At 35.2% G+C, this 22,604-nt stretch overlaps 4 protein-coding genes and 1 long non-coding RNA gene across 5 annotated transcripts in view; 4 read left to right on the top strand and 1 right to left on the bottom strand.

Moving 5' to 3' along the window:
* Positions 1-4,865, top strand: part of LOC149650821 (protein qui-1) — a 50,277-nt gene extending 45,412 nt beyond the window's left edge. Inside the window, exons 19-23 of the mRNA XM_089847446.1 lie at positions 22-390; positions 450-806; positions 888-1,086; positions 1,212-1,448; positions 1,913-4,865. Coding sequence (XP_089703572.1) covers positions 22-390; positions 450-806; positions 888-1,086; positions 1,212-1,448; positions 1,913-2,571 — 1,821 coding nt within the window. The 3' untranslated portion in view covers positions 2,572-4,865. The remainder of the gene's footprint in view (positions 1-21; positions 391-449; positions 807-887; positions 1,087-1,211; positions 1,449-1,912) is intronic.
* Positions 4,866-5,063: 198 nt separating this feature from the next.
* Positions 5,064-12,454, bottom strand: LOC149650820 (synaptotagmin-15-like). Its single transcript, XM_089847471.1, has 8 exons — positions 12,205-12,454; positions 7,884-8,058; positions 7,481-7,726; positions 7,296-7,420; positions 6,664-6,797; positions 6,437-6,598; positions 5,984-6,098; positions 5,064-5,915 (listed from the first exon to the last, which is right to left on the bottom strand). Exons 1-8 carry the CDS (start codon positions 12,269-12,271, stop codon positions 5,581-5,583), a joined length of 1,359 nt encoding a protein of 452 aa, XP_089703597.1. The 5' UTR covers positions 12,272-12,454; the 3' UTR covers positions 5,064-5,580.
* Positions 12,455-16,913: 4,459 nt separating this feature from the next.
* LOC149650819 (gamma-aminobutyric acid receptor subunit delta-like) lies at positions 16,914-17,302 on the top strand. Its single transcript, XM_089847176.1, has 2 exons — positions 16,914-16,935; positions 17,010-17,302. Exons 1-2 carry the CDS (start codon positions 16,914-16,916, stop codon positions 17,300-17,302), a joined length of 315 nt encoding a protein of 104 aa, XP_089703302.1.
* A 935-nt stretch (positions 17,303-18,237) lies between these two features.
* Positions 18,238-19,424, top strand: LOC149650818 (gamma-aminobutyric acid receptor subunit gamma-1-like). Its single transcript, XM_089847175.1, has 2 exons — positions 18,238-18,465; positions 19,080-19,424. Exons 1-2 carry the CDS (start codon positions 18,238-18,240, stop codon positions 19,422-19,424), a joined length of 573 nt encoding a protein of 190 aa, XP_089703301.1.
* Positions 19,425-20,582: 1,158 nt separating this feature from the next.
* On the top strand, positions 20,583-22,454 carry LOC149650817 (uncharacterized). Its single transcript, XR_016370857.1, has 3 exons — positions 20,583-20,779; positions 20,856-20,946; positions 21,083-22,454. It is a non-coding gene; the product is annotated as an uncharacterized LOC149650817 (long non-coding RNA).
* Positions 22,455-22,604: the final 150 nt, after the last annotated feature.

Genomic DNA, 22,604 nt, shown 5'->3' with positions numbered 1-22,604 from the left:
TTTAGGGTTAAATCTAAACAGGCTCAAGAGCAAGACGGGTTCCTAATCACCGCCGGTGGTAACAAAGTCGTGGTTTGGAGTTTTTACCGACAAAGAAAACCCCGAAGCCATCAAAAACACAAACACAGGAGACTGGAAGACCATAAAGAACCGGTGACCGCCATAGCAGTTTCCAGGGATGGAAGTTTAGCCATTTCCGGTTCGAAAGATGGCTGTGTAAAATTATGGCAAATTAGTACGGGTGAAATGACCACGAGTCTCGAAGGACATAGTGGAGCCATAACGTGCCTAACATTCGCCCCTAATGGTCTCTTCGCCGTTTCCGGTTCCGAAGATACGACCCTAAGGGTTTGGGGACTAACAATCGGTCTAGTTGTCTCGTGTTTCAAGGTAAGTACTACTCTTACAACAATGTACGGTTTAATGTTGGAATTTCCCGCCCGAATCAGGAACACCAACATAAGATAACGGCGGTGGCCATTTCATCGGATAGTCGAAGAATCTTATCCGTTGATTGTCAAGGACTTCACCGGTTATGGTTGGCTGATACTGGAGCTCAAATATCCATCGCTACTAAAGCTACCAATCAAGTGATCCTGCATTCTCATTGGGTCTTTGCCGTGGGCGGTAAGAACGAGGCCAGTCTCAAGTTCTGGCACTTGATGGACGCCGAGAATGAAAAAAGTGTCAGTCATAGTGACGCGATTTTGTGCTATACCGTCACTTACGATTGTCATACCATCATCACGGGTTCCCAAGATATGTCCTTGAAAGTGTGGGAGTTGGCCACCGGAAAACTGACTCAGGTAATACGTTTTCTGGATTTTTAACTCGTTCTTAAGACATAAGTAAAATATTCTAGTAATTAATTGTTTGTTTATGAAAAGGTTCTGGTCGGTCACGAAGGACCAGTAACTTGCGTCGCCGTGGCGCCATTTAGTCCGGCGATGGTCGTTTCCGGTAGCATGGATTGTAATCTAATAGTTTGGGACATGATTTCCGGTTCTGAAAATTTCACCTTGAGAGGTCATACGGAGGTCGTCAAATGCGTCAAATTGACTCTAGACGGAAGCATCGTTGTTTCTGGTAAGTAATTTGAACTAATTACTTGAACTAAGCCTAAAATCGCAATGAAAACGCTAACCCTTGGTCACAACTTTTAAATAAACCTTATTATACCTTGGACCTAATTTGATACTTATCTTTGTCAGGTTCGGATGATAATACGATGCAATTATGGAACAGTCAAACTGGTCACCGTATTGCCATTTTGGACTTGCATTTAAGCCTGTTGAACGTATCTACTTCCATGAACGTGGGCTATTTGGTGGTCCACTTAGCCAACAATCAGCAAGTGCCCATTATGAGGCTGCACAATAATCCGGGTAAAGGATTGAACCTCGATCTTCCACCGGTCACTCCGGTCACCGAAGAGGCCAAAACTCCAGGTCTGTCATACTTTTTTAATTTACTTTATTGCATCTTAGTGCAGTTTTCCAGTATGCTTTACTCAATAGTTATCCCGCAATTTTAGTCATTGCATTCTATTTTATTGTGAATAGCTTATTTAAGCATTTGCACTTGAGAGGGTTTGTGACATTTTGAAACCGTGATTTGTTCTTGAAATCTTTGATTTTGGTTGCGGATTTTAACCCATTCAGTTCTCCTGTTATTGCTTGTGAGACCCAGTAGATTTCCAAGCACCCAAGTTCACGCTTGATACTGATAGACGTTGATATTTTTGACTTTGCAAATCTTGCGTATTTTCGAGCTGTTCCACTTCCACGCTTTTTGATGTTTTGATTAGATGTTGTATCCCCGCGTTTTTGGCACCACCCAAAACTTCAAATATTTTCTAAATTATGACCTTGAAAATTATTTCTTTGTCCATCTGCCCACCTAATTTCAAAAGGTCACTCGTGGCGTGGCGTTGTTCCTAAGCGCGTCCTTTTACGAGGCAACTTGAAAAGGGAACAATCTTTCGACTCGTTCTACTGGGACTTGCGTTCCGCCTCCCCTAAACACGATATGGGTGCCAGTCTCGATGACTTCAAGCGAGCCCCATCTCCATTTGGTTCCCGGGAACACCTTCACTTGGCCGGGACCATCTGGGACGGGAACGTGGGGCGTGGTCTGCTTCGAGGCGGAGCCCACGGGGACAAACCTAAACTTCCTAAACATAAGACTTTGAAAAAACAACACTCTATGTTCGCTTGTTTTCCCGAATTCACTCAACTTCAGAATAGTCCCCCTCTGAACCCCATACTTCCTCCTCCCCCCACTATTCTACTATCGCCCCAACCCCAAAAAGATGGCGTCGAAAAGAAGGCGGAAGTTCTGTTTCGAACCAGCCAAAGTGGTACAGGTATCGCGGAGTGCGCACGTGGTATACCCACGAGTATTTCCGGTAACCCGTCTCTTATGAGTCCGGGAGCCGGTTCCCCCATTTCCGGGGATTCAAAGATTGGCGGGTCTGGTGGCTCATCCCTGGCAGGTCAAAGGTCAAATGGTAGTAACGCCCCTAACGATACCTTCGTTAATCGTCAGTCTATAGTTTGCACTATAGTTTGATATGATCCGAGAATTGTTATTTTTTCCACCTCAAATTTTGGATTTTAAATTTGGTCAATGGATTTTTTTTAAGTCTGGTAAGGAAATTGTTTGGGTTAAGGCAGGACAAAATTAGACCAAAATTAATAAGATTTTTAGTTTTAATTTAGGTGAGTTTTTAATAGCTCTTAAATAAGTTTTGCAGATTGAAATTTAAAGTTTGCCTTTATGTTTGATCTTAGCGCGAGCCCGCTTATAAACCAAACAAAAGTTATTTTTATTATATTATAACAATTTAAAATATTAAATTTTGGTCTAATTTTGACCGAATCTATTAAAAAAAAAAGCAATCTTCTCCTTAACCAGATTTAAAACCTTCATAAAATTAAATAATTTTAATTATTTAAACTCAATATTATATTTAATTTAAAAATAAATAAAAAAACCCAGCAATATGATAAAAAAACGAGATGGATGTTTAAAAATAAACAAAAACAAAAGTAGATTTTAGACTTTTAATCCAAAAAAAAAACAAGATTTGAAATTTTAATTTAAAATCCAAAAGGCAAAAAAAAAAAAGAATTAAGATGAAATTAAAAGAAATGTTAGTAGAATTAATAATATATATTAAATATATATTGAAGAGCACAAATTCCACTCACACGGATCCAATGTACAAAAAAAAAAAAAAATAAGCGTAAAAAAATTAAATTATAAAAAATAATAAATATTTCCCGGGCTTTCACAAAATTTGCACAATCCTTGTTACGAAAAATTAATATGTAAGTGTTTAAATGGTATTAATTATTGTATAAAAAATATATTAATTGTTAGGCCAAAGTCACACATACACATAACGTATTTATTGTTTTCACGAGGGGCTAATCACTCTCAGATTTCCCCCGTAATCACTGTCGAAGGTAGTAGCCTAAGGCTTAGATTACTCGTGTCCGACCCCTCGAATTTTCCGTTACTATCTAAGAGCAGAAGTAAATTTACTTGAAGTAAATAAAAATGAAAATAATAATACAATATACCAAAGGAGAATATAATTAAGGATTTAAGAAGAACTTCAATTTATTTACTTCTAAAGCGAACAAATATCCTTTTGCGTGCTGCTGTTATTAGGGCTTGTCTAAAAAAGTAATTGGGGGGGGGGGGTTTGATTTTATGACGTGTTATCGATGGGGTAGGCTGTGATTTGGTTTTATCGTGGGATACAGGATATTACGTTGAATCACCAATAACCTTTTTAAGTACTAAGAATGTTAAAAGATATAATTGGGTTGTATTTCTATGATGTAAGGTCATTTTAACGACAGCGCTCGCGGAGACGTGCATTGGTGATTTAAATGTTCTCATGACTTAAATGGGTTCTTGGACGAACCATTATGCTGGAAAAACTGCACCACTATCATTTTCAAACCATTTTGTTTCAATTTTGATACAATTGGTTCAATATTATTGCTTTTTATTTCAATTTCGACAAAATTAGTTCGATTTTATTGAATTTTGGTCCAGTTTGATCCAATTTTGACCCAATTAGTTGAATATTAACGCTAAAGTATCGATTATAGTCGTGTCCAAGTAGAGATGACAAACACTATATACTTAATCCCAAATCTATACCCTAGCCAAAATTAATAATTATTTTTCTTTGTTCATGCTGTTTCCAAATTGCCCTACTGTTTAACCAGCCACAAAATGAATTAAAACCGTTTCCGTGCAAACATTGAAAATGAGTTAATTTTTTACAATTAAATTTAACTAAATAGATATGCTATGCAAAACAATATGGTAAAAAAAGATTATTTAATAGATTTTAAAATAAAAAATAATCCGAAAAAACGAAAGCTATATAACCATATTTCAATGTTTCTACGGGATTTTTTAAACATCAATCAAATTAACTAAAGTAAAAAAAAAACCTCTCAAACTAATTGTCGTTAAATTAAACTTTAATTATCTCCCTAACACAATTTTATTATGATTAAATGTTTGAGGTTTGGATGACTGCAAAATGAAAACAAAAATAATACATTTTATAACGTAAAATTGTAGACTGATATACACTCTTAAATTAACTAAATTAAACTAAAAGCAATTAACAAAATATTTAAGAAAAAAAAAACCAATTAAAGATCAAAGTTACAGGTACTTAAAATTTAATTTACCAGTAAGATTATTATAAATTTAACCTAAACTGGAGAAGAAAGAGAGATAAACAAACAAACATTCCTAATTGTTTACTTGTTAATATAGCAAAAATATTGACAAAATGGCGGTTATCTTCATCAGCAAAAACCAAAATATATTTCCCGTTTTTGTAAAATTCTCCGTGTCTTTTTTCCTATATAACACGATATAGTGTTTAAGCGGCTTGCATACTTTCCTTGGGGATTATTTATGGGTGGAGCCTATTCTTACCATTCCAACCAATCACGAGCGTGTGCTGATTTGAAATTACCCACAATCCCTTTGAATCAGAAATTGAGTCAATTGTTTTAAATAATTCAACATAATTTTAATAATAGTGATATGGAATTAGTTTATTCTTTACAATTATTGTTCGATTGACAGTATTTAATATTAATTATTTTAATTAACACAATTAATATATATATATAAAAGTAGAGAGAGATAAAATTTAACATCATTGGTTTTAAAACACGTTTTAAATTACAAATTTACATTACTTTTCTTTACAGAAACATTTTCGTTAAATTCATATCCACATTAAATCTAAATTAATCATAATTACACATATATATATAGATAGATCAGAAATATTATTATTTTCCTTTTAATTCCGGTTTCACATTTACATTATATTTAAATATAATATCACTTAAACTCGATAATTCAGACTTAACTCGTTTTAATTAACTTCCTTTACAAATAAATTAAAAGTTAAAACACATTAGCACCCATTCGAACTTAACCAAGTAGTTATGAAAACAACAACAACTTCGGAAGAAATATGAAAGACACATCGTTTTAAATACCCTTGACCCGGGGTTCAAAAAGTCATCACAAGCTCGTTTCCTCTAAAGTATGCCACCTTGTAACTAAACTTCTCGGGTTTGATAACATTTCTTGCCAGTGCAATAACGGATCCCCCCTGGCGTACATAAAAGGCCCAACTACAAGCTTTCCTATTGGTTGATCTTTAACCAATGGCGTTGGTCCACTAATGACCACTGTGAAATTGATACTAAAAGAATCAAAGTACTTGCTAGCCACCGCGAAATTGAAGGCTTCCTCGAAAACAACTTCGTCCCTTTCTTTATTGTGATGTTTTAAGTTTGTTTTCTTTGTTTTCATTAATTTATGACCGTGGAATAATTGAACTCTGGTGTAGAGACCTGTTAGATTATGGCCGTGATTGCTTTTTAGATCTTAAAGACTTTTGAATCGGTTCAGTTCAACTTACTGGCTTCTCCGTTATCAATTCCTCTGACGTTTCGTAGTCGACCAACTACTGCTTTTAAACGATTGGTCATTGGGTTACATGATAGGGTCAGTTGTAATTCACCAACAGCGGAAGGCTGTCAAAATTTTTAAATTATTTCAAACTAGATGTTTACGTGGTATTTTTTAATTAGTTTTTATCAGAATAGCAAAGCAAATCAAATCAAAAGAAATGTTCTAATAGCGGGAAACCATTCGAAATTAACAGACCGAAACATGCTACCGGGATCAAAATGATCCTATATATAAATCCAGGTGGTAACACACCTGCACGTCAAACTTCATTCAAATACGTTCAGCCATTAAAGCGGGATTGAGTAACAAACATTTAAACATCCAAACTGGTTTAGGTTTAGCAAATTTTCACATTTATAATATTATGCCTATTTGTAGAGATAGTTCTCTGCATCCTTACCTGGCATGATGTTTCCAAGTCTTTGGACATAACTTCTCCAGTAGTTAAATCAATTTTGGTCAAAACTACGAAGATATGTCCTAAAGAATGTCTCACTTTCCTTTTATCTATATCGTACATTGATAATCTTAATGTCCTCGTTGGTAATTCGTCTTTCGTCAACTGGACACGATAATAAATAAGTTTATTTATGTTTAAAATAATACTTATCAATTAACTTGGCTTACCTTGAACTGAAGAACCTCGTTGAATTTGGGTGACAATGTTCTTTTTCTTGGTTTCGTTTGTTCGAAATGTTCATCGTCGGGTAACAAATACAAGCGGACAAATGGATCCCGCGGGTTATTGTTGTAGCCACGACCTGTCAAAAAATGATTGCTTTATTTACATATCCTTAATTTGGGCCTATAGATTCTTATAAAAGGTTATTTATAATAATATTCCCCTATGCTAAAAAACAGGGTCTTTGTGATAAGTGTGTGTTGTCTATTTACCCATGAATATTGAAGTACTCAAATTCAAAACGTATACACATCCTCTATATTCATAAGGATTCATTTTCAAATTAAATATATTCACAAACCGCTATTTATAAGATAATCCAATCATTTTGTATTTGGGTCATAAAAATGGCAGTTTTTTTATATATGAAGACATTGATTGTGTTACCCTTATAATGGGTTCCAATATCCGGGTTTGCTCTCAATAACCCACAAGTACTTGGTACGTTTCTAGGGCAAGCTATTCATCCCCCCTCTGTTTAACAACGTTATTCAGATCAAAAATAGTTACTTAATGAAAAAAATGGCACCAAAATCTGAACAACATTGTATAGTGATGGAAAAATTTATTAATTTACCTGGTAAATACTTTGCTTTAAGAACATTAACTTTTAATTTCTCATTTTCTTCGTCGTATGTTACTGAGAACCAAAGTCTTCCGTTACCACAGGGTGGTGAATGTGGTTCGTCATCGTCTGAACCCCTAAGTAATTACAATCTAATATTACCTTTAAATTACCTTGATTAACTTTCTTTAACATACCTGTATAAGTCGGGTTGAACTTTTCCTATAACAGTTGATGGGTAATAATTTCCCATGGAATGCCATCTTGGTAAATTCGGTGGTCTTTTCGAGAAGCCACCCATTCCATTGGGCCTAGCTTGTAACATTGGTAGATCCACGGATGGTGATTGAATCAAAGCCATCCTTTTAGGTGAAGGTATTGTTGGATATGGATATGATAGGTCAACTTCGTCCGCTGAACTCGACGAGTAACTAGAGTTCGGCCTGAAATTGGAAAAATAATAATAAAAATATTTTAAATGAATTTAGTCATGGACCAGGAGACCAGGGAATACATTTAAACAGTGCTTTGAAATTAGTTAACCTTGATATACCACAACAAAGAAAATACACATCCTAATTTCTTACAACTTATCCTTACATTTTATGATTGCAAATGTGTCCACCGGGAGTTGATTCCGGTGTAGTCGATCCTCCTCGTAAACTCCCATCCTTCTTAGACTTGTTCCGTCTCCATAAAACAAAAATCAGTATAGATACGAAGATAAACGCCCCGGCAGCACTGCCTCCACCAGCGGCGTACAACATCCATTGACCTGAAAGAAACGTTACCATTTTTAAATGAAATTTCTTAATTAAATTTAAGGGGTCATCCCTAAAACTCTCAAATCAAATCTTCACTCGAAAAGAGTGTCCCTTAGGTCAAACAAAATGGAGATAGAAGTTATTCATTTTCGTACACCCAAAGAACACCCCCCTTAATTTATGACAGACTTATCAGTAACACCCTGTATGTAACATATTCATTATCTTGTCAAACCCATGCAAGTTACTCTTCTAACATTTGTCTGAGCAACGGATTGGTATTATTTTTCGAAGGGGCAAAAACAAATTAAGCCTTTGGTGAAAACTTAATTTATATAGGTATGCATTTCCAGGTATAGTTCTAGAAACAAGCCTACACACATCCCCTCTTTCTGGGAAAATATAGCTTTTAATTAATTCGTCGTCGGTAAAAGGTAAAAGGGCGAGTTTTCTGAGAATAGTCTGAATCTCTCTAGAGAGAGAGATATTGTATCGGTAACAGAATCCCTGGCTCAGTACGCGCCCGGCCGTTCTCTGCAGGTTTATCTTGTTTACACCCACGCTGGTTCCGGGCCATTTTAACCCAACAGAGCTAAAGGTCAACCTCTCGGGCGGGAAAGAGAGAAGCGAAATTAACCTCTTGATTTTTAATAACTCCTATCATAGCTGAAAACCCGAAATATTTAAAGATGAAACATTTTGTTGTTCAGTGTCGATGGGTTTAAGAACGACATTATATAATGTTTTTCGTTGGTTCTATGGCAACGTGTCTTTTAATTCCTTACGCAGTACTTTCTGTTAGTTATATCATATGTTTATAAGTTATGTTCCATGCATAAGTATGAAATTACCTACACTTTGTAATGCTAGAGACTTACACCTCGAGCTAGTTCGATAACGACCAGCGAGAATTGAAGTCCTACACTTGACAGCAGCGCCTCACCAGGCCTCCCTCGCTTTACCTCGAATCTATGACCTACCTCACTCATTTCATGACAAGCTCCAGTTTGTAACCAGTGAAAAACTTATGGTGAACATTTCTTATGAACTTATGGTTGGTTATACATATATGTCTAGTTTAAGAATGAGCAGCATTCTGGACTTTCTTCGCTTTCGTTAGGTTTAAGTTACGCAAAAACTTGTAGGCGTTAGGCCTAATTTGAATATAGATCGAGTGACAGAAAACTTGAAAGGTTTTATGTCTAGACATTTCTTAAACTTTCCACCTTTGCTTAAAAATATAGTAAAGAAAAAATACAGTACTTGGAAATAAATGAAAGAAAATATTATATAATATAATATACTCTATAATATACACTATAAGTGGAATTCGATTCTTATATGTATGTATACTTTTAAAAACGAGAAAGTTCGATGACCCTTTTTTTGGGCCGGAAGTATGGACAATAAGGGTGTCAAGTATATCGGAAGAAAATATGATATTACACTTTTCCCTCGGGGTCACTTCCTTATATAAGTGTAAGTAATCACGTAATGGCCCTAAATCATTTCAAAGTGCCCTTTTATATAACATACCTACCAACACGATGTCAAAAGGTTTATGTTGAAATTGCTTCAACAATATTCTTGCGAAAATGTGATAATATCATCATTCTTTAGGATATTTGGTTGGTGCTGAAGTTTGGTTCATTTCAGAATATATTTGAAGCCGAATTGGTTGGGATCAGTTTTATTTTCTTCTATCTTTTCAATGTGGGGGTTGTTTTATGTCCAGTGATACGAAGCTAATATTAGGAAAGGCGGGAGATACCACGTTCTTATACTATCCTTTATTGGCTCTAACTCAAATGACAAAATGAATAAGTTGGTTTCTTGGAAGGAAGAAAAAAATGTTTATTCGAAACGTGGGAGGGCTTCCTTTCATTCGGAATTTTCTTTATAAACTGCGGAGTTTTCAAGCCAGAATTTCTTAAGCTAACTATTTTTAGTTTATGCCTTTGTCAATATAAAAGAAATAAAGCATTCATTCATTCTTTCTTTTAAATTTTTAATATGGTATAGGTATACTTTACGTTTTAAAAAATTTAAATCATTTTAGTTTCGTTATAAAAACGTCACGGATAGAGCTAATGGTTTTGAATAATGTATTTCTTTAAATTAAAGGTTGTGACCCTATTTTGTGACCAGAGTTAATTGTGAATGAAAAATACCAGAAAGGATTAACGCATGTACAAATCAACTCTCCAAGGCTTAAGAAAATTCCAGTGAGTACTTGTACTTAATTTCCCAGCATGCATTTGTAAAATCTATACGTTTAAGTCGTCGAAACCATAAATCAACCAGATAGTTTAAAAATTACTATTGAGTTTTATGACATTTTATCTTAAAGCCTAGAGCTTATCGCCGTATTATTACAGCTGTTTAAATCCCAAGCGCTATAACTTAACTGCAATATCAACAGGTGCATGCATACCAAGTACCATTTTACCAAGGTGGTGGTACAAAACCATAGCGATTTAACCCTATAATGACCCTTTAGGTCAATTTATTAAATTTAGATTTTAACCTTGAAAATGAATATTCAAGTGTACCTTCAAAGTCATTCAGGTTCGTAGTTGTATGAAAACGTGTATGGTTTTTTGTACACTTTAGACAGCTGTTTACACGTTAAATAATTGCGCAGTGCATATTATACCCAAAACCTCCATTATTCATTTTGAATTTTATACCGTTACATTTATCGTTGTATATTATTAAGTTCTTTATCGGCGAATATTGTCTACCTTATTCCATTATATTAATTCTACCAAGAATATTCTATTTAAAACTTGAAGTATACAGGGTGTCTTTGGGAGATCAAATATGAGTCGAAAATGTAACTTCTATCTCCATTTTGATATAAGGGACACTGTTTTCGAGTTATGATTTGAGTGTTTTAGGGATGACCCCTTAAATTTAATTAAGAAATTGGAAGACGATGTTAATTTAATTAGGGGGTTATCCCTAAAGCACTCAAATCATAAATTGTTTAGGGTAATTCTTATATTTTCGACTCAAAATTGATATTTCCATAAAACCCTCCTTTAATTACCCTTTTTTGAACACCCTGTGTTACTGGAGTAATTGTATAAATTCACGATATCTACAAAAATTATATATAATTTTTATTTATTTTTTTGTGACAATGGTGTTTGTTTGACCTTAAAAAATTTGAAGTTTATCTCAACTTAGTTGAGATGGAATAGGGTCTTTTATCTTTGTCCAAAATTTAGGTTAAGGTGTTTCTTATACTCTGATACAATTAATTTTCTAACTTTATCCCGATGCCTTTCTTGCGCTTCTAGATTAACCGTAATCCGGTAGGATTTGATATAAAAATAATATAGTGTAATAAGATATTATTGGATTTGGTTTACCCCTCCCTCCCCCTCTCTCCTTTCTGTTATGACGTCAAGATGACGTTCGAAGCTAGCCAACTTATGTTATTATAGCTCTCTTATCAACTCTACTGTTGGTTTTAGACGAGCTGTTTAGTTAAGGGGCAATAATCTTCGTTGGTTTAAAATTGGCGTCTCTCTTTCAGAAAACACTACATTTATGGTCTATTTTTAACCTTAACTTTCTCGAGGGTCAAGTTATTATTGTGTGCATTGGATTGATTTCAAAATGTGTTTCATTTTCGTCTGGTGTCCTTGTAACTACTGATTGAATAACCAATCTTATTCGTATTTCACTTTGGTGAAAATAAAATTGGAGTTTTTTTCAATTGAATCTCGTGAGATTAGAAACATGTCAATTCACGAGATTTATTCCTTGAATCTCGTGAGATTAGAAACATGCCAATTCACGAGATTTTCCCCCTTGGATCTCGTGAGATTAGATACATGGCAATTCACCAGATTTATTCCTTGAATCTCGTGAAGTTGGAAACATACCAATTCACGAAATTTTCTCTTGAATCTCGTGAGGCTGGAAACATGCCAATTCACGAGGTTTCTTTTTCTTTGAATCTCGTGAGATGAAAAGGTTATGGTATTGATCTCATTATAAGCGGATAATATCCCATTAGTAGTAAATATAATTATCCCCATTATCTTTAAACATATTTAAATCTATTATAATACAACAAAGGAGTTCTAATTAAGAAATTAAGTCTTTAAAAGTTGTCATTTGAAAAACTAAACCTAAAAACTTACTTGAATTTTGTTGTTCAAGATTATTTAATTGATAGGTCGAGCTCATATTTTCTTCGGACGTTCCCATGGTCCAGTTGGTCAACGTCCGTTTCGTCCAGGGATGTGTGGGGGTGTTATTTTTAACCGTTTGACTGAGCCATACCTATCACTCGCTAGTAATCTACCGAAAGGATCCCAGATATCTAAGTTAGATTGTAGGATCTCTAGAATTTCTCCAAGCCAGCTAGCTAAAGAACGGAAAAACGTTGGCGACAACGTTGGCGCTGTTATCGCTATAACTACGACTAGAAAACTTTATCCCACGCAAACTTTTTAGCCCCTTTCTTTCCCCCCTTTACAACCAGGATAACTTGACACTGAAAGCGAAGTAGTTCTCTGGTAAACAGGTGTCTTTCGATTAGTGACAGGTGACGTGTGTATAACGGTACTTTGAATTTCTCTTTGCCATCTATCTCTCTCTCTCTCTCTCTCTGGAGAGGTTCTAGAAACTTATTATATACCTGAATGTGTACTGCGGAGAGTGGAGTGTACACCTGTTAATGTGACTTTCTTTATGATGTCCCATAATCGCAGTTGGACTTTAAAGTATATTTACGTGTCACAGAATAATAGGGATTTTATGAAGCAAAGTCAGAATGTTTTATATTTGTCAAGAAAATTTCTTGGGTTTACGAAAATTCTAGTTAACATTGAATTCAAGTTGCAGCTTTGTAATTAATAGGTTTTGAAACATAATTTCAAAATTTAGAGTTTGTATGTTTATAAGTATAAACATACAAAAAAATACTAGAGGATTACAGCTCGAGCTAGTTCGAGAACGACACGAGAATTGACTACACTCGGTTAATTTTACAGTCCATCTTCCTATTTAGTCTGTGACTTATATTAATTTTAGATGTTCTGAAAAATATACTGTTTAACAACTAAAAATAATTAGGATGAAAATACAGGGGGGAAGGACTTTGCTTTATAAATTAATTGAAAAATAATTAATTTAAAAGTTAAATATCTAATTTGTTTTTCTAACAATGAAATTGATAAAGTTGAATAGAAATCAAATTATGATAACCTTATATAACGTGACAATATAAATAAATAAAACATTTTATTCAATAATTCTCGAACCCTATGTAGTTCAACACAAACAAAACAAATGAGAGATACATTACCTTTTGATTAAATTTAATTTTGAAAGATGCTATATTTACATAACGTAATTAAACAAGATCTCCCCCTTTTCTATATTATTATATTATCGCAAATAGATTTTAGCCCCGCTACGAATTTTCCGAATTAATCAAGCTTTTATCTCTTTGAAGTCGCGAACCGTTTTAATGTTTGGATTATCAGACAATACTCTGCCATGCCATCTTTACACAATAACAAATTCCGTAACTCGAATCGTCTACCTCCTTGTAGAGTTAATTTAAATAATCGATAACTGTAGATAAACTGAATACATTAAGCGTTAAACTAATCTCGCTTAAAGATAATAGAAAACGATTTAAATACGATTTTCTAGATGTCGCCGTGAAACTACGGACGGTTTAGGTTAAATCGAAACCCTTCTCCCGCTTTTCCATATGCTTTTGCTAAGCCTAACATTGATTTTTAGTCTATAATAATAGAGAGTTTAAGCATCCCCTATACGCGTACGTGTAGCCACCTTTGACAATGCATTGGTCTAATGCACTGTGGAAGGTAGCTACACGTACGCGTTTAGGGGATGCTTAAACTCTCTATTCCTTCTTGAAGGTTTTCTCTATGTACCCAAAGGGTAAATTCATTTCTACCAATAATATTGCGTACTTAACCCCTAAAAATATATTTTTAACCATACACCACCTTTTTTCCTTTGAGCTACCTATTAATTTAACCAATAATAAGCTTTCAAATGCATTGATAAGTAGCCTAAAAGGGTTGAGAACTTGAAATTATACTTGTAAAATATATCTTACGAATATTCATGGAAGGATGGCTTAGATTCGCGTTATAACTTGTATAAATAAACAAACAGCTCATTTTTTATCGGACAATCTGAAAAATATTGAGCGAATCAAGATCACGTGGAGATCTATAGCCATAAAATGATGTATGGTTTGCTAGTGTGTAAAAAAAGGCGCCAAATCATTTCGCGCCTTTTTTTTCCTATCCCCCTTTCTCACGCACCGCGCTTAATAAAAATGATGTAGAAAGTTTTGGCGGGCTCTCTCTCTCTCTCTCTCTCTCTCTCTCTCTCTCTCTCTCTCTCTCTCTCTCTCTCTCTCTCTCTCTCTCTCTCTCCTGTCGGCCATTTTTCCCCCGTCAGTTTGGCGGGAAGGAAGACGGGGAGCGCGCGTGGAATAGAGTAATTCCGGGAGTTGTCATGGTAACCAACCACTGTTGCTTCTCCTCTATCGAAAAAGGCGCGTGCACTAGAGAGGTTGCTTTCACGAGGGGAAACTCATCCAACGTAACCCTATACCTTTTCCGAGCTGTCTTTAAAAACGCGGGAAACGATCATGGCGGGAAAAAACCTTCCGTACCTTTTTTCTTTCTTTCTTTCCCATTAAATGTATTTTTCTACGCGCCTGCGTTAGATGTTTCTCCTAATTAATTTTTTATATTAAGAGAAATATCACGTGATTTACTGGCCTAACTTAATACGGTTTTCTTTATTTATTACTGTTATAATTTAATAACGAAAAATAGTTTAGTTTTTTTTACTTAATATTTCCAATTGAATTTAACAAAAAGAGGAAAAACCCGCGTGTTTTTGAAAGATAAGTTTATTTAACGTCAAGAAAAAAAAAACGCATTGGGGTTCAAATTAGGGTTAACAAAAAGCTACCTAAAAATAAAAAAAGCTTTCCTAGACATTCTGTCGACCATTCTGTCGACAAATTCGGGATTTATTGCCCTAATGTCCCTTAGTCGCGGGGTCTCTCTTTATTGCGGACCATCATCCTTTGATACAAACAAGTTTGAGGGAAGGGATGTGGATGGGAAGGAAGCTGGTGCTATTAAATGACCTGCCCGTAGAAACATTGTACATCTACACTGACGTCACGCTGTATCCATAGGGTATAATTAAAATGATTCCACTGAACCAATAGAGACGTTACATTATCAATCTCTATATATCGTGTTCTTCGTGTTTATGACACGGTTATTTAATTATTAGAACATTTCAAAATTTCTAAGCCTAATTTGGAATGTTTAAAATCTTAGTACTAAGCCTAACATGTTTGAAATTGCTAACCCTAACTTGAACTATGCGCCTTCGAGCTTATTAAAGGGCCAATTGCGTTTCATTCACGAGTATGTTTGATATAGCAAAGCGCTCGCGCTACGCTTTTTGGCGGGGCCCGGAAAATATCGATTCCGAGCACGAGATACTCTACTTATATTTGTCCCAACCCCAATTTGCCGCACGCGCGAAACTAATCTCCTTGTATTTCTAATAAGACTAAAAAAACATTTCAAGTATGAAATCGAAAACCATGTAGAAATTATTTTTATTTATGTCAGGCAATTGAAACGTGACGTATATTTCGGGTACAGGAAATTCTCAGTGCCAAAAGGCTATATTTGTTTACTATCATTGTAAGACATAATCAATGGTTTCCGATGCTATTTTAGAAAAAAATAGGGGAGGGGTTTTGGCAAATATGAAACTTTTATAAAACAGTTCTTTTGTCCACCTATAATCGATACAAGAACTTTCCTTTCCAATTGATTGATTGATAATAGATCGCATAAGCAATATTTTAACTATTAGATTAAGGAAGTCAAATTTGACTTATTTTATTTATTTATTTATTTATTTATTTGTATTTATTTATATTGGTATTGGAGATCAAAGGTTAGATTAGGGTAGTTCAGTTCGTGAAAATGTAGGGGGCTTACCAGCCTCTAATCTGGATGGTTCCAAAAAGTCCCAGCTAGTTAAGAAATTTGTTTATTAAACATACAATTGTTTATTGCAATATTCTTAACCTGCCTATTATTTTATCGGAGTGCGTTTTTGACATTAAGTTAGAGTAGACAAAAAGGAAAAGGGGTGGGTGGTGTTGGTAGTGTCCGTTCTTACCCCCCCCTGATGTTTTAACACTATATGTCTCTGTTGGTGACAGAAACCGTGTGTGTCCTTCTTTAATGTTCTTGGAAGTTTCTCAGGGACATTCAGAACTAAAAAGTCACAACAATTATTTTTCCATTTAATGTCATCGATAGATTTCGTGAATTTACCTGAATTTTATGACGAATATTGAACCTTAATCGTGAAGCGTAGCGCCTAACATCAAAAGATCTCCGTTTTTCAGAGTAAAATTTAAGCATGGATAAATTAGTAGAGATTCATGCAGATTGATGTATGAACATTTTTGGCCTTGTTTTCGAAGAAGGGTTCTCTTGGGAATCGAAACACCTTTTTTTTGGAGACACGATTGGAAAGTTCATATGAACGAGATCAGTTGGTCAAATGGTCATTCGAGTATTCGGACTTAATTTAGTTTAGTCTTCATTAAGACTGAACAGCAGTGGGTCTTTGAAATATGTTTTTTCTCAATTACTTCTGGTTTTATCAACTTCTATTCGTATTTTTTATATGCGATATTACAAATACCTCGTAAGTTTTGCATTAATTATGTTAATTATTAATTTTGAATTAACTTTAATCGCGATTAATTGATTAATTAAATAGGGATGATGGTAAAAAATGTGAAAATATGGATTTACCGGATAATGATGGTACTGTATACACGTTCAGGTGTATATTTAAATCCATAATCTAATTAGGATTAAAATTAATTTATTGCAATCAGGGGAAGCCATTGTTGTTAGTATGTTTCTATATATTCACGATATCGACCAAGTTAAAGAAGAAAATATGGAGTTTCGACTCCAGGTTACCATCGGAGAATTATGGCTAGATAAAACGTTAAACCTAACACCTAATAACAATACCGAAGTTTTGGCTCAGAAATTTGTTAAATGCATGTGGAAACCGGATTTAACATTTCCAAATAGTAAAGATGGTAAAATATTTCCCGTTTCGGTTCCTAATATACGACATTGGGTCGTTCAAGGTCGTTACGTTCAAAGGTTAACCAGGTGAATGAATTGTAATACCCCCATAACCTGCAACTCGACTTAAAAAAACGTATAATCAACTTCAGGTACATTTTAACGGTGGGCTGTCGTATGGATTTTCAACGTTATCCAATGGATACTCAACATTGTCACTTTCAAATGGAGCTAGGTACGAAAGGTCACTTTTTGCACCTTTAATAGGCCTTATCATCAAATTGTTCGCAAGGTATCACGGGTAAAAGTTCTAGTCTGACGTCATAATAGATCCTTTTAAAAGGGGAGGGGCGCAGTATCGTCTGTTTTATATTGGGTTAAGAAGGACAATTGATTTGTATGTGGACCCAAAGACGATGGATAGCACTTAAAAGTTACTAGTCCACCAAATTCCTTATTGTTTGAAACCGTAACTTAATTGTTGACATTAATTTGCGAGAGCATCTCAGGTTTGGAAATGAATTAATCAAACAAAACCAGTCCGTTGTAGATAGCGGTCACAAATTCACAATTGCCTGGCAACACTTGGCAGCCCCAAACGTTTGAACAAATTTCTGTAGACTAAAAAAGGTTTCGATGTGGCCCATTGCATCCGAGCACAAATACCGCAAAGGTGCAATTTAGGTTTCTTTACGCGATATAGTCACAACTCCCGATCATTTGGCAACTGTCAAATGGATCCAGGAAACAATTTCGGAACTCCATTTGAACTACAAAATTCCGAATATAAGACACGAGAAGGAATTTAGTCTATTGGAATTTGCATTGTTGAACATCACAACGCATAAGACGGCCAAACGATGGCCGACCGGTATTTATTAGTGAATTTATTCAATATTCCACGTGAATAATTATTAATATTTAAATTTCAAAGGAACTTATACAATTTTATGGACTAATTTCACATTCCAACGTCGTTTAACCGGAAGTTTAATTAACGTTTATATTCCATCAACCTTAATCGTCATGTTATCGTGGTTGGCGTTTTGGTTGAACGCCAGCGCGGTTCCCGCAAGGGTCACCTTAGGAGCTACTGCCCTTTTAACTACAACTACTCAAACCCTCCAATCAAGGGCTTCGTTACCACGACTTGATTACGTCACCGCTTTAGATATTTGGTTGTTCTTTTGCGTGTCCATGGTTTTCGCGTCTTTGGTTGAATATGGCTTCGCATATACTAAAAATATCAACCAGGCAAGTGTTATTGGTTGGTGTTGTACTTGTGGTGTTGTAAGGTGTCCAGAAGGTGTTAGAAGTCACCAAATTAAATTTCAGGGGTTGGCGGACCCAACCTTGAGAAGAACTCGACCCCCAAACTAGTTATAATGAACCTTCCCATAGAGTTACTCACCAGCAGTTCAGAACTTAACGAATTGTGACTGTTTTTAAAGAACACAAAGATACATAAATACAAACAACTTTCCGAAAGATATGAACTTCTATCACACTCTGACCTCTGCCATATAGACCATTTCATTAGTTACTTGCAAAGAAACAAATACGCAGGAGACTGGTTATTTCAATCGCGTCTGGAGGCAACACCAGATGAATTTCACCAGAGTTCACTACACGGGGCAGTCTAGTCGACTCGCACTGCCTCTAGCGGCACGTGTTTCTTGGCGCGAGGGAAATAACCCTAGAAGGTGACCTCCACCGTCCCTGTGGTCTATGCTTCTCTCAGGAATTAATGGAATTGTCTATTGATTTGTTTTTGATGTCAGTACTTCCCAAAGAGAGAAAAAAAATATATAACATCTCTGACGGGTTGTCTCTAAGTACTCCCGATTTTTTGCTTGACTGGTCACTAGGTCTCTCCGGAAACTAAGCCTAACTCTTCTTCCGCAACAAACCAAGGCTTAGCGGCGACCAAGAGTTGCGTTAGCTGTCGACGAAAACTTTTAACATCTGAGTGTTGGTCATCTGATTCTTTCAAAACGGAACTGTCTGCCCCCGTTCCTTTACCGGAGACAATTTCTCACAGACCGAGTAAACTGGACCATAGCCAGAAAGTCAGTGCCGCTGTCCAACCACGAAAAGTTGACTTTCGTTTAAAAAAATCCGTTAAAACTTACGACCAAATGTCCAGAATTATTTTTCCATCTGTCATGGCATTTTTCGCTTTGGGTTATTGGACCTATTTTATGCTTACTTGATAATTAGTAAAATTCCCCGTTTTTCATCGAAACGTCTATGTGATTTTTTATCTTCAGTACAATCTTAAACTGGCAACGAACGAGAGGGGAGTCACTGGCTTACGCGCTCTACAAGTGAGTTACCCCTTTTCTAGTGGTCAGTTAAGATATCCTTTACGGTTCATTTTATCTGTACACGTCACGTTTTCGACGCTACCACCAAAATTCACACGTGACTGAATCAAGGAATTACTTCTGTAAACAGAAGAAGAAACTTTATCCGGGGATCATTGATTTTAGTAGGATTAAATTGGAACTAGATGTAAGAAAAAAAACACCACACTACAAATAAATCTAGATAAAAAATTATCTTTTTTTTTAATTCTGGTGGTTTCCGGAAGGAACTTCAGGCTTAAGGCCTTATCTCCCCCAGTTGGACTGTATTATTTCTACAGAAAATCCTGGATTGCAATTCCTGATTTAAAGTTTTGACCAAGGCTTAGCTTTTATATATTATTCTCCAAAGGAACTTCAAATGACCGAGGCTTAAGAAACTTCAATTTATTTATAAGATATACTGAATGGATTGATTTTTAGGGTCATGGTTTTATTTTTTAATATCCACTTTTGTTTTTTCTTATAAAGAGGAGGGGCTTAACTAGGAATATGTACTATAGACCAGTCCACTAATTCCGGAAGAGAAGCAAACACCACCAAAAAATATCATGCTGAGCTTCCTAAACTCTGTAAAACTTGTCGCCATTTTGGCGGATAGGGGAGGAGCTATCTTAAGCCACACCCCTGTGACTTCTGCCTATACATCAAATCTCAACCATCTAGTCTAGTAAGTAGGAATTTTTCCGGTCTGATATGAAAAATGAGGGTAGAAAGTAATTTTTTTCTGGGAAAAGGGGGGTTTTTGCTCGATCTATAAGAGTCAACAATTGGTTGGCTTTGGGGGGAGGGAGGCTTGAACCCCCGTTTGCCTCACGCTCAAAGGCTGCCAGAATAATCTTTTGACGTGTTTGTTTAACACTACTACTATATAGCTACGTTGATCTTTGAGCTGAATTTTTTTTTATCTTGATAGAAACTGACGTTTTTTTAGCCTCTGGGGTCAACTTTATTTGTTTATTTAGCTTTTGGCCCCCTCGATTTTTCGACGTTGGTATTCTGTTATTATGAAAAATACACGGGAATCCTTTGAATATGTCATAGCCCTTTTTCTTCCCTTTAAATCGATACTAAATACTTGGGGTTACAATACGCCACTTCGGTGTAACACGTGGGTAAATTAAACATGGTGATTATAGTTTATCTCTTCCCGCAAAATCCGCGTTGAGAAAATGGATGTAGCGCAATGATTCCTTTTAACTGTATGTATTCCTAACAATTTATTCATCGATGATGGAGTTACGTACTATTTCTAATATCTATCGCGCCCTTGTTAAGCCTTTGTCGCTAAGCCTAATGGTTTGACAAATGTGAAAACGCGGGAAAACTTACTGTGTCACGCGAGAAAAAACGGAAGCCTAGAATTAAGGTAATAAATAATCTGCCAACCCCTTTTTTCTCTTCTTCTCTCTTTTCTAACGCGGAAACGTAAGTTGGGCCTTCCGTAAGGGGACCACCACCACCAAAAATGACTATCATTTCGAATTAATTAAATGTATTTGCAGAATCCCGAGGAATCATATCCCCAAATGCAATTTGTTAATGGATGCTAAAAGTAATCTTTCTCACGCTATCTTCATAAATGGATTGGAATGAAAATTTGGGCACCATTCTGTTGCGTGTAAACTAACTTGGGGACGTTTTGGCAACATTGCTTTATCATTACTATCCCTTCATAAAGAATTGCTTACCAAATTTGTACAACTTTAAGCCTAAAAGGCGTACAACCCATTTATTATGTATTATCTTCCCCTTTTCAAGCCTAAAAATCTACGACCAAGGCTTATACCCACTTATTACGCATTATCTACCCCTTTTCAAGCCTAAAAATCTACGACCAAGGCTTATACCTATTTATTATGTATTTTCTGCCCCTATTTAAGCCTAAAAAGTGTGCGGCCAAGGCTTAAACCTATTTATTATGTATTTTCTGACCTTTCTAAGCCTAAAAACTCGATGACCAGGAATATTTAGTACGTATTTTCTAGCATTTTTAAGATAAAATTTAATGGGTAGAAACTCTTGGGCTTTCAGTTGAATTGGGTATGAGTAAAATTTATTATTACGTTAGAACTTTTCAAGAATCGATATTTGAAAGTTAGGCTTAAGAGTTTGAAATTTTCCTGTTTCGTAAAAAGGAAAATTACGGGTTGTTTTTATGATCCCCTTCTATACAAGAACGGTGTATATGTTAAGAATTCAACTCTGTTGGAGAAAAAATAGGGTTAGATCCTTTTTCATTTTATGATGAAGGCCAAAAGTTTGTATTGAATATTCGAAATGAAACGGTATAAATTCTACACCTATTTCAAGTTGAGAGTTCATCATAGGAAAGCCTTAAATCTTTATAGTGGTTAACTTAATCGCGGTTGAACTTTGAATTTGAGATACATTTTTTTCCCCAATTTCGCAATCTCCGAAATTATTCTTCTCGAGAAAACGTTTTCGATTTTGACCTCACGAAGGAGAAAATGTTATGGCTTTTTATAAGCCCATGAAATCATAAAATGGAGTAAAAAAAGAGGAAAAAATTCGTCTTTCTCCAATTTTGTAATTTACAAGAAGCTTGGCTCTTTAGGCGGTGTTTTTTTTTTATTTTTTTAACTTTTTTTTTCAAGGAATTTATCTAGAAAATGTTTTTTTGTTCTTAAAATTCTTATGGACCTCGCTCTAGTTCCATGTATGGGTCTAGACTTTTCTAGAAGAGTTTTAGGCTTTAGGTCGTATATGTGTTGGCCTAAAAAAACTAGATTTATTTTTATGTTAGAGGTTTTTTTGGTGGTAAGAAAAAAAAATAAAAGGTTTGAAGAATGCATGCGCTATTACATTAAAATTCCTATGCTTTGCGAATATGGATATTCATATTTAAAGGGATGGTGTAGCGTAATTTTTAGTTTTAAAGGAGCGTATAGTTTTAGAGGACATTATAAGCTTCAAAATAAACCAAATTTCACTTAAATCGGTCAATATATAAAAAAGTTGTGGTAAATTATATAAAATAAATGTTTTTAAAATGAAAAAACATTG

The sequence above is a fragment of the Phalangium opilio genome, unplaced genomic scaffold, assembly GCF_054372755.1.
Source record: "Phalangium opilio isolate 3A_F unplaced genomic scaffold, DU_Popi_V2 ptg000082l_1, whole genome shotgun sequence".
NCBI classification, from domain to species: domain Eukaryota; kingdom Metazoa; phylum Arthropoda; class Arachnida; order Opiliones; family Phalangiidae; genus Phalangium; species Phalangium opilio.
Note: the sequence above shows the minus strand (reverse complement) of the source record. Positions and strands in the feature narration are given on the sequence as shown.

Bases quoted from the DNA above. Each gene is read 5' to 3' on its own strand.
- LOC149650820 (XM_089847471.1), bottom strand. From the start codon at position 12,271: ATGGGAACGTCCGAAGAAAATATGAGCTCGACCTATCAATTAAATAAT. The intron at 8,059-12,204 runs GTAAGTTTTTAG...CGTTTCTTTCAG, and splicing joins TCTTGAACAACAAAATTCAA to GTCAATGGATGTTGTACGCC. The intron at 7,421-7,480 runs GTATGTTAAAGA...GTAATTACTTAG, and splicing joins GTTCAACCCGACTTATACAG to GGGTTCAGACGATGACGAAC.
- LOC149650819 (XM_089847176.1), top strand. From the start codon at position 16,914: ATGGATTTACCGGATAATGATG. The intron at 16,936-17,009 runs GTACTGTATACA...TATTGCAATCAG, and splicing joins GGATTTACCGGATAATGATG to GGGAAGCCATTGTTGTTAGT.
- LOC149650818 (XM_089847175.1), top strand. From the start codon at position 18,238: ATGTTATCGTGGTTGGCGTTTTGGTTGAACGCCAGCGCGGTTCCCGCA. The intron at 18,466-19,079 runs GCAAGTGTTATT...ACTGGTCACTAG, and splicing joins ATACTAAAAATATCAACCAG to GTCTCTCCGGAAACTAAGCC.